Below are 11,428 nucleotides of genomic sequence, written 5' to 3' on the forward strand. Positions count from 1 at the left end.
CCCAAGAAACCGAAACGGACCCATATATTATATAATTTATTTAGTACATTAAATATATTATTATTAGTTATTAATTTATTCCTATCAAAATGCCAATATGCCATGTAAGGCTTAATACAAATCGAACCATTCATGGTTAAATTATATACATTTTTTTTTAATTTAAGTGTATGAAAATTAATCATTAAAACGTTTCAAATTAATGGTTCGTCATGAGTTGGTAATTCATAAACGAATTGTCATCTTTATTAAAATATATTTAGTTGATATGTATCGTTTAAAACCTGGATTTTGGAGGTGTAAAAAGTATAAACATTATAGAAATTCATATTTTATTTTCTATAATCATAAATACCTTGTCATAAGCGGAAACTATAAATCTTGGTATGCCCTTAACCGAAATCAAAGCGTATTGTTACAGTCTTGAGTCTTCCACCAGAACAGACAACTCAACTCTCCTTTCTCCGCCACAACCACCGCCGCCAATCACCGCTATAGCTATCATCGCCACCGCAACTGCCATCGTCATTATCACACAATCATCTCAATATCCAATATCTTCAAATGTCGTCAAATTCCAATTACATAAACTAAAATGGGTCGAAAATCTATCGTTAAACAAACCGTCGCTACGGTCCTTTTAATCATAGTCTTTTACGCCTTCTTCAACACATCTATCTATCCTTATACATACAACAATGTACATTTCCACACACATGAAAATAGTATCGGTAAAATCCCCCAAAAATCAGTGAAAGTTTACATGTACGATCTGCCCCGAAAGTTCACCTATGGTGTGATAAAAAACTACTTAATCGTACGAGGCCAATTGGAAAACGAAGACGAGGCTAGCCTCAAGTACCCTGGAAATCAGCACGCGGCTGAATGGTATCTGTTTTCCGATTTGAATAATCCGAAACGATCTGGTGCGTATGTTACTAGGGTTTTAGATCCAGATTCAGCCGACTTGTTCTATGTGCCGTTTTTTTCTTCATTAAGCTTAGTCGCAAATCCTGTTCGTGATGGCCCTGTGGTAGTTGAGCATTATAATGATGTTGAAATGCAAGAGGATTTGATGGAATGGTTGGGGAAGCAACCGTATTGGAAGAGGAACCATGGGAGGGACCATGTATTCATATGCCAGGATCCAAATGCTTTGCACAATATTGTTAATCGTGTGAAAGATGCGATGTTGCTTGTTTCAGATTTTGGGAGGTTGGGTCATAATCAGGCATCATTTGTAAAGGATGTGATTTTGCCTTATTCACATCGGATTACTACCTATAAAGGAGATATTGGAGTGGAAAATCGGAAATATTTGATGTTCTTCATGGGAAATCGATACCGAAAAGAGGTATGTATCATTGTCTCTTTTATACATTGCTTTATGTACACTGTTTCTGAAATCATCACGTGTTCTTAGTTACATAATCATGAGAATCTTGAGATTTCTAGATCTTTACTTTTCCAAAATCACCATCCCCTAAACTAGTTTGTTAATTCCAAAGTCTTGTTCTAGAATTCATTAGAAATTCTGGATTTTTCATATAAATAAAGAAGAATGGAAGTGAAATCCATTAACTATGGAATCTTGAATTCCAGTTCTCTCTCTTGGTTCTTATGTTCATAACTATTGTATTATAGGGAGGAAAAATTCGTGACTTCCTGTTTAAAATACTAGAAAATGAAGAAGATGTTGTGATAAAACATGGAACTCAATCAAGGGAAAGTAGGCGAATGGCTACACAAGGAATGCATAGTTCAAAGTTCTGTTTACATCCAGCTGGCGACACACCATCTGCATGTAGATTGTTTGATGCTATTGTGAGCTTATGTATTCCAGTAATCATCAGTGATTATATTGAATTACCCTTTGAAGATGTCATAGACTATAGGAAAATTGCTGTTTTTGTAGACACAGATTCAGCTGTTACACCAGGATACTTGGTTAAATTGCTTAGAGGAGTGAAGACAGGGACAATATTGGAATTTCAACAAGAGTTGACCAAGGTATGTAAATGTATGATGTTATTTCTTGAATTTAGCCTTTGTTATATTGGTGTAATGATCTATTTTTATGTTAATAATGTGATTAGGTAAGGCACTATTTTGAGTATGATGATCCGAAGGGGAGTGTGAATGAGATATGGCGACAAGTTTCATTAAAAGTTCCGCTTATAAAACTTATGATAAACCGTGACAAAAGATTAGTCAAGAGAGAACTCACTGAGCCAGATTGTTCTTGCCTTTGCACTAACCAAACAGGGATCCATGAATCCTTTCATGATGCTGCTTCTTAATTTCTATTTATTCATTCAGTTTTTAGCATATAATAGGTTAGTACTTTTGCGATTAATAAGATTTTTTTAGTGTTAAAGTAAGAAATCGAGATTTATTATGTAGTTATACTGTTATAGTATGAAAAAACACGAAACTAAAATTGGACTGACCTAGCGGTATCAGGAGTTGATAGAAGGCCCTCAACCAAAGGTTGAGGGTTCAAGTCATCCTGTGGACAAAAGATGTAGATTTGAAATTGGACCCAAAAAGGTCGAAGAAAGTGGGATGCAATAACACAACCTCTTCATTCTAAGAGTATTTATAAGAGGGAGTCACATTTGCAAATTCAAGATTCCTCTCTTTAGTGGATTTGGTTGTCAAATGGCTCACATTCCATGTTTCATGAATTTAACAGACCGAGGAGGATGAAAGGAATTCAATTTCGATTATTATTATTATTTTATCAAAAGAGCTATAAACTTTTTTATATTATATGGAAATAAATATGACCAAAAATAAACTTTATATATTTACATATGTATATTAAAAATCATTTAATTTAATCTATTTTCTACTTACCAAAACATAAATTTTAGTTATTTCTGATTTTTTTTTTGTTTTGTTTTTTTTTTCGAATCAATGCCATCTTAGTTTTTATTTTTGTATGTATAGATATCTTGATATTTACTTATTTTAGGATTTTTAATGTTCAATTTACCTTGAGATGTACTTATCATTATGGTTGACAATATAACATACGTAAATAAATGATTAATTAAAGTTATGTTTGACGCATTAAATAAATTAATTTATTTTCCGAGTTCTTTTAAATTGTAATGTTTGACAAATTAAAAAAAAGTCGATAAACTAGTTTATATACTAAATTGCTAAAAAGCTACGTAATAATTAATTACTCTTGCTTGTTGAATGAAAGAAAAAGACAAATTAAAAAACAAAAAAAACAAAAAACAAAAAACAAAAAAAAAAGTCACACATAACATATTAGAAAAGTTCAGGTACTATATTAAAGATCTCTTATAGTTAGAGGACCAAAGTAGAAAAAGAATGATAGATAGTGGACATCAGAAACGGGTCGATTGGGATGCGACCCGATCATCTCATCCATTTTCATCCTCGATATCATATATCTCCGATCATTTCACTTTGAACTTAAAAATCGGTTCTTCAACCATAAATCCACACTCATTTCAGACAATAATTCTCGACCTGCTGATCGGAAAGCTTACTAAAATCAAGAATCAGAAAGTTTAGGTCAACAATGTCATTGGAGCCTCCGCCGTTCCAAGAATCTGCACGCTGCGACGTTTGTAAATGCAGTTTCAACACCTTCAGACGACGGGTATTCGTTTGAATCTTCCATAATTCGATTGAAATTAGCTGATAATTCATATATTGCTTCAAGTTTTATTGTTTATTGAAATTTGTTTTTGGTGTCCTTGTACCTTTTAGTGTTGGATCTTTGTTATTATTATATGGAATTACTTTACAAGTGATGAACTATGAACCTTGGATCCTACTCGGAAAAGGATGCATTCCGAGAAGCAAAGTTGATATGGTGCTTGCTCCAGATTTAATAAACATAAACTGTTCCTAGAGATTACTGTCAACAAAGTTTCTTTATAAGTTCAAGAACTATTATCTATCTCCAAGTTATAATCAGTACTTAATTACTCTACGCTTAGTGAAAGATAAAAACCTCTACAGTTTTTTCCTGAAAAGATTTGTTAATATCAATGCTTACATATCTTTATGTTTCCCTACCATACTTCTCATATGTAGCATCATTGTCGATGTTGTGGTCGAACCTTGTGTGCTGAACATTCATCAGATCAAATGGTATGTTATGCAGACTCAAAACTTCTTTGAGCTACTGTTATCAATAACTAATAAGTCCTAAAAGATTGTTGAAAGAGTTGATATTGTGGACTCTTTTCAGGCTTTACCACAATTCGGTCTCCTATCACCTGTTAGAGTTTGCTCAAATTGTTATAATGATGCATCTCGGTAAGTATTAAAGTTTGTCACTTTGTGCATCTATTTTTGATTATACTGACTTTATTGAGACACCATTTTGTCACTATTTACCTCTTTATTCATTTATTTGTTAATTAGACATTTTCATTCTATAGGACTGGAAATTCTGATGGAGCTGCTTCTGTGAATGGAGTAAATTCTGTGACAGATTCGGTTTCAAGGCTAGATATTAGTACACCTTCAAATTCCAATACAAATCAAACTGCTGCTGTAGATTGCAAATGTGGAATGCCTTTATGTATTTGTGAGGTGCCTTCAAATGATGATGTGGCTCCTGTGCAGGCAAGTCATACTCATTTTAATCATCTTCAAATGCATCATACTAAGAACCTTAATGAGTGTTGGCTTTGCCAATTCTGATGGAATTGGAATTCAAGATTCCATTCCATTCTTCTTTTTCTATCAAGAAAACAGAAAGCCCTCATTGGAATAATAAAAAACAACAATAGCTCAATATACATATTCAAAATAAGCAAACGATAAACAAATATACATAAAAATTCAAAAACTGTATGATTTTTAATTTTTTATTGTATGGACTTGTGCTTTGCTTGCAGCCTAAACCCTTCCCAACTTCCACAATTCCCAGTATTTCAAAAACAAAGAAAGCAGACACAGCACCAAGGAGTAGAGCCTCTTCATCTAGCAAATACAGGTATATATATTTTATTTATTTATTTATTTTCTTTTTGTAATTGTTTGCACATACACATTTTCTTCTGTTTGCTGCAATTTCTTATAGAATCTGATAGAAATCTAATTTTTCTCTACCTAATTTTAGATTTAACTCCTTTTCCCTTTTCTCACCTTAACCACATGCCACAAAACATTCTCATACATTATATCTTATTTCTATTTCATTCCATCAACCCATTATCTCAATTATTACTAATATGTCTCCATATTTGTTTTACTTCCCAAAATAATATAATATTACATAAAAATTTGAAATTGAGGATGTTACATATTGGTTTCTCTAACACCACATTACCATTCATGTTTACTCAAAGTCCAAAACATCTTTTTAATTTTTGTCATACAATTCTTTTGTCTTGTTTTTTTTCTTCCATTTTAAGTCAAAAACTAATTTGTTTTACATCCAAAAATCAAAAGGTAACACCTAAAGTGGAATAAATGGCACATTTTAGTTCAATTTTGCTCAAATTTAACATATACAATAATTTGCAGCAGTGGACAATCATCCAACACTGACTCAGAAAAACCACTGGCAAACTATGAAGTTAATGGAGAGGTATGGAATCTTGAATTTGTTCTCTTCTTGTTTCGCATATGCTTTTGATATAACTCATTTTTGTTTAATGTTTATGTAAATTTATTGATGCATAATTTTTCTCTAAAATCCATGATTTTACTTAAATCAACAATTATTTTCCAAAACTTAACTAGAAAATGTAGAGTTATTTTCTTTTTATCAAAAACTTAATTGGGTTTTTTCTAGGTTTTATAATGTTCAGTTTAATCATTCATTACTTGTAATTGGGCTTCACATTCATGTTGAATTTAGTTCCATGAATATATAGTTTCTTAAATTATGATCTGTGGTAACAATAACATTTTAAAAACTGAATGATTTAGCATTTTATATTCTTTTTTGGGTAGGGGTTACGAGAAGCTATAAAGAATGGCGACTCATTTTCTGTCAGAAAGCTTCTAGGTGAGGTAAGAATTAAGGAAGATATCATTTAATACTTAGTACCAAATTATTTTTTTAGAAAATGATCGCATATATGGGGAAATTGAAGAAAATAAATAAATAAATGAAGGATGCTTTGTAAAATATACTGAATGAACTCTTTGCTGTAGGGAGTGGATGCAAATTACTGTGACAAACAAGGATTATCTCTCTTGCATCTGGTTCTCTCTCTCTCTCTCTCTCTCACACACACAGTATCTATAACTGTAGGGTTAAATACAATAAATGTCCTAATAAGAACAAAGTTGAAAAGTCAATGCTACTGTTGAGTCGATTTTTAAAAGTACAATGTCTTAATAAGAAAATGTGTGTGTGTGTGTGTGTGTTTTTCTGTTTTCTCAATTTTAAGAGTATTTGTTGATTTTAGGCTGCGGTTTTCAACCAAACTGAGATAGCTTTCACACTCATGGAAAATGGAGCAAGTCTGGACTACAAGAATTTGCAGGGTATATGACTATATATTCCATTCACTTTTAAATTAATTTTAGAATGCCAAAGAAATCTTATAAGTTTTGGTTCCCAAGAATAAATGTAGCTATCCAACTGATTTTCATTTTCAGGGGAAACTCCACTTGATTGTGCTCCTGTAACATTGCAATTCAAGATGAAGAAGAAGATGGAAGAAATTAAACAATCCAAGTAAACATCAATATCATCTTTCGACCTCATTTCCTAAAACTTTATCTGCTTCTTCTATGGATTATGTGTGTAATTCTAACTTTTGGAGACCATTCGTATTATATTTTATCTTCATGTTCTCCCAAAGAAGCAAAAGAGCCGAAATAAGGCAACTGAAATTTATGTAATCTTTATCTGTCAAAAGTTTTTTAATGCCAATGAGACAAACAATGTGATTTCTTGTTCCATGTAACACGATGGGACATGCACTTCTCAATCTCTTCTCCTTGATGTCATCTAGACTTGCAAAACCTAACCCTGATATGACACGACAATCCTAGCATTTCATACGCTTGTTGAAAAAAAAAAGTTTATTTAATCCATTTAGTAAACTGTAACCATTTGTCTACATTATAATTCATTTTTTTGATAGCTTTTTGGCTGCATTATAAATTGTTGAGATGGTATTTCTTATCCTCCATTCACCTATATCCGTAAGAGAGAATCTCATTGTCAAGAATGTATAAATAAAATTTCACCATCATTACACAACATCCTTGCTTGAAGTAGTAATGTATACAAACATTCTGCAACAATTATATCACTTTCAAAAACACGTAAAAAGAAAGCACGTCCTTAATAGTTTCCAACAAGCCCTCACTCAACATCCACGTCAGATCATTTTGTACATGTGTGAATATCATTCGTACCTCCTAGATACTAAATCATCAACATCACTAGGTACTCCACACCACTAGATAGCAAATTATGAACACACACCACTAGATACTAAATTATCAACACTATTTGATACTTAACACCACTAGATACTAAATCGTCGACACTATTAGACACTAAATTATCAATATCACTAGATATTAAATCATCAACATGACTAGATACTAAACACTACTAGATACTAAATCATCAACACCACTACATAGTAAAGCATCAATGTCGCTAGAAACTAAATTGTCAACACTACTAGATACTTAGCACGCTAGATAGTAAACGATTAATACAATTATCAACACCACTAGATACTAACTCATCAACACCGCTAAATTATTTATACCACTAGATACTCAACAATAGATATTAAATCACCATTCATCAGCATCACTATATACTCAACAACGCTAGATATTAAAATCATAAAGACCACTAGAATTAAATCATCAACACTACTAGATACTAAATTGACAACATTACCCGATACTTAACACTAGATACTAAATGATCAATACTACTAGATACTAAATTAACAGCACCAATGCACCATTAGATACAAAATCATCAACACTACTAAATCATCAACACCACTAGATAGTAGATAGGTATTAGATCATAAACATCATCTAATACTAATTATCAACACCATTAGATACTAAACCAGCAACACTACTATATACTAAATCAACACCACTAGATACTCAAGACCACTAAATTTTTTTGGAACGACAAATCTAATGTACTCGTAAACTACTCATTCTGCTTATGTCCTAGACGGGACTTGAACCCTTGACCTCAAGAAGGAAAGACAACACCTGAAACCACTAGATACTAAATCATGAACACTCGTAGATGCTAAATCATCAATATTTAATAGATATTGAACACCAATACATACTAATAATCAACAAGATTAGATACTTAACCATCAAAAAGCATTTTATTATCCATGCTCAACATCTTACAACTCTCCTTAACATCCAACCTCGCTCTTGTATATCAAAAACCTTACCCTCCCTACCCTCTAGTTCAACCTCAAGATGATAAGGCTCACAAATAGCTTCCTGGCACAAGCTTGTAATTTGGGCATACCTTTCGTCTCCGACTCAATATGACGATTAGTTGCACACAACATAAGGCATTGACTTTTAACCTCCGCCTTCAACTGTACATCTTTGTCTTGTATTGGGTCAAGACATCACAATTCACAAGCCTAGTTGCATCAACGTGTATACAAACAATTCGGTAGCTTTAACCCAAATGCCCTAACTAAAATATGCTTGAGTGCACCACCGCATGTTATTAAGGGGAAGAGAAAAACAAGTAACCTCACACACATGGGCATAATATAAGAGATTAAGAAACACAACGTAAACGCATGCACAACGAAAAATATAACAAACTTGAGAAAGTCCATAGCACGATCTCTAAGTTCATATGATATAAATAAGAAATACAACATAGAATATATTATGGTAAAAAAGAAAAGAAAGCTCACAAAGAGCATAAAATGGTTTTCTATCTACTATAATAAATGAATATATTATGGAATCGAAGTAGCCGAATGTAAATACGCTAAAGCTCCAGCAATCTCAGTTGCAATCCGTAACCGTGTGTTTAATGTCATCGGGAACTCGTCGGTTTCATTGTGAATTTGTTCGTATAAAGTCCCGTTTGATACAAATTCGGATACAAGAAGAGGGACTTCGGTTTCCAAACAACATCCGAGAAGTTTGACCACGTTCCGATGGTTGACTTGTGATAAGATAACTACCTCGTTGATGAACTGTTCCAATTGGCTTTCATCTACTATTTTTGATCTTTTCACAGCTACAATCCTTCCATCGGTTAACATGCCTTTGTAGACAGTGCCTTGGCCTCCTCTACCGAGGATTCGGTTCTCGTGGAAATGGTCGGTTGCTTTTTCTAACTCTTTCGCGGTGAAAAGTGTGGTTTTGTTGACTATGCCTTCATCAGCGGATTCTTGTTGTTTTAGAAGTAGGCCACCATTACGTTTGAAAAACCGTGCTTTTTGTCTTTTATCTTTTGTTTTTTTGAGTAGTTTGTAAAGCGCGAAGATGATTGCTACGAGAAGTAGTACCCCGAAGCTTATGCTAACACCTACAAAGAAAAACACAACAATTTTGAAAGGTTAATTCCATTTTCAAAACAAGCAATCAAGCTCAAACACAACATTTTAAAGATATTTGAAAAAAATAATTGCACGAGTAATTTGTGGCTTTTGCTTTTACCTAGAATAACTCCAAGCGTTGATGATTTTCTTTTAGCTTGAGAGAGAGGATTAGGAATGCATGTAATGTTCCCCTGATATACCTGACATTCACCGATACAAGTGGCACATTCTTTAACAACTAAAAAAAACAAAAACGAACACCTCCGGTTATAAATCACAACAACACAAACAAAAACAAGAGCATTTGAAAGTAGCTAAATGGAAATAAAGATTGATTAGTGAAATAGATTGCATACCTTGGCATCCGTTAGTTAAATACGGGCTTCCTTCTTCAATTGGCCTACAATTACATTTGTAAGATTCAATGTTGGTACCATTACCCAGATAAAGAGTCTCTCTTGCCATAGAAGAACAATCACTTTCACCAATTTCTTCTGGTCTTAGAGTCCATCGAAGTGAAATTGGAACAAAGGAGTTCTCAAAAATGGCAGATTTCCCAGAAAACCTGCCAGGCAAATACATTTGTTCATCCACCACGAAGGCAGACCCACAAACTCCACCTGGACTCTGCCTTTGTAAGCTTGTAGTATCGATGGTGTATGCTTTAAGATAGTAAGGAATCGTGGTTTGGCAACAATTGACCCCATAACAATCGTCTCTCTGGTTGGTAGTTTGGTTTTGGCATATCGTCGAACACCCTGTGACCAAGTTTCCCCCTTGATCCAAGATAACGGCATTTTCACACCCCTCAACCGTGAATTTGTTATCTTCTCGAGAAAAGAGGAAAGGGCTCTCACCCAAGTCGACGCTCAAGATTTGACTGTTATTCCGGATTGTGTCTACACAATCAGAGTTCATTGAGAAATTAACTGCCATCGTTTGATTTTCCAAATTCAGAGACAGTAGTTCTAAGTTGTTTATCGCAGAAAGGTAAGGTGTCGATGAGTTGCAATCAACAGCATACCATTCGTTGATATAACACCCTGTCCCGATTCCGAATGGGTACGGGATCCGGATTTTCCCGCACATATCTGTACATCCGGGCCTCGCGTAAATTGGCGTTGATATTGGTGCTAATGCTAATGAAATCAATATAACCAAGGACAATTGCAGCGATTTCATTGTTACAGACAAGTTCTACCTGGGAATGTGGTGAGGAATTCTTGTATATATTGGCCACCATCGTGAAGACTATTTGGAACGAGTAGTGATGTTTTCAGTTGCGTTTCAAACCCGAAATTGAAAAAAAGAAAAGATAAGAAAATCTAACTGATTAATCTTGTTGTTTGCTGATTTAGGCAATTATTTCCTCTTGTTGGAAGAAAATTCGAAGAGGCGTCCGGTGAGTGCAGGTTGAGCAGTTCTAGAGAGACCAAATCATACATGGCTTTTGAACTTTCAAACATCCCTGTTTACAAAAACAAGAACGGTTGTACTAGAGAGACCAAGCAGTGGAGATATGATGAACATAAAGTGGAGATATGATGAAAATAATCATCAAAACTCAACTCCAAAAAAAAAACCTTAAAAAATCATTATAAAAATAAAAAGACAAAACTTCAAAAATGGTCCCTGTGGTTTCCAGAAATATCAAGTTTAGTCCCTAAGTTCAAAAAACCTCACAGATGGTCCCTGTGGTTTCAAAACTTTTAACAAATGGTCCTTCCGGCTCACTCCGTTAGCATTTCACCGTTAACTCATTTTTTAATAAAATATTGCAGGGGTAATTTCGTCATTTCAGTTGTAACCTCCTCTCTTTAAAAGAAATTGCATGTCCGATTTTTGGGCAAATCCTTTAGCTTCATCAGTCGATCATCTCTCCTCCTTTCCACTGT

General features: G+C 33.8%; 3 protein-coding genes across 5 annotated transcripts; 2 read left to right on the plus strand and 1 right to left on the minus strand.

Moving 5' to 3' along the window:
- The first annotated feature begins 351 nt into the window (after positions 1–351).
- LOC111900167 (probable arabinosyltransferase ARAD1) lies at positions 352–2,447 on the plus strand. 2 transcript variants are annotated; one of them, XM_023896043.3, is made up of 4 exons: positions 352–1,354; positions 1,645–1,804; positions 1,916–2,010; positions 2,097–2,447. In XM_023896043.3, the coding sequence occupies exons 1-4, from the start codon at positions 596–598 to the stop codon at positions 2,298–2,300; spliced, it is 1,218 nt and encodes a 405-aa protein (XP_023751811.1). In that variant the 5' UTR covers positions 352–595; the 3' UTR covers positions 2,301–2,447. The 2 variants fall into 2 exon arrangements, with proteins under 2 accessions (XP_023751811.1, XP_023751810.1); XM_023896042.3 differs by having other exon boundaries at positions 354–1,354; positions 1,645–2,010.
- A 942-nt stretch (positions 2,448–3,389) lies between these two features.
- LOC111900169 (vacuolar protein sorting-associated protein 27) lies at positions 3,390–6,936 on the plus strand. Of its 2 annotated transcripts, none has more exons than XM_023896045.3 (10): positions 3,390–3,640; positions 4,081–4,137; positions 4,238–4,305; positions 4,431–4,617; positions 4,893–4,990; positions 5,527–5,587; positions 5,956–6,015; positions 6,160–6,210; positions 6,417–6,495; positions 6,610–6,936. In XM_023896045.3, the coding sequence occupies exons 1-10, from the start codon at positions 3,560–3,562 to the stop codon at positions 6,690–6,692; spliced, it is 825 nt and encodes a 274-aa protein (XP_023751813.1). In that variant the 5' UTR covers positions 3,390–3,559; the 3' UTR covers positions 6,693–6,936. The 2 variants fall into 2 exon arrangements, with proteins under 2 accessions (XP_023751813.1, XP_023751812.1); XM_023896044.3 differs by having other exon boundaries at positions 3,392–3,640; positions 5,524–5,587.
- A 1,483-nt stretch (positions 6,937–8,419) lies between these two features.
- On the minus strand, positions 8,420–11,122 carry LOC111900170 (wall-associated receptor kinase-like 8). The gene is made up of 3 exons (XM_023896047.3): positions 9,890–11,122; positions 9,652–9,771; positions 8,420–9,520 (listed from the first exon to the last, which is right to left on the minus strand). Exons 1-3 carry the CDS (start codon positions 10,713–10,715, stop codon positions 8,943–8,945), a joined length of 1,524 nt encoding a protein of 507 aa, XP_023751815.1. The 5' UTR covers positions 10,716–11,122; the 3' UTR covers positions 8,420–8,942.
- Positions 11,123–11,428: the final 306 nt, after the last annotated feature.

The sequence above is a fragment of the Lactuca sativa genome, chromosome 8 (genome assembly GCF_002870075.4).
Source record: "Lactuca sativa cultivar Salinas chromosome 8, Lsat_Salinas_v11, whole genome shotgun sequence".
In the NCBI taxonomy this organism is placed as follows: domain Eukaryota; kingdom Viridiplantae; phylum Streptophyta; class Magnoliopsida; order Asterales; family Asteraceae; genus Lactuca; species Lactuca sativa.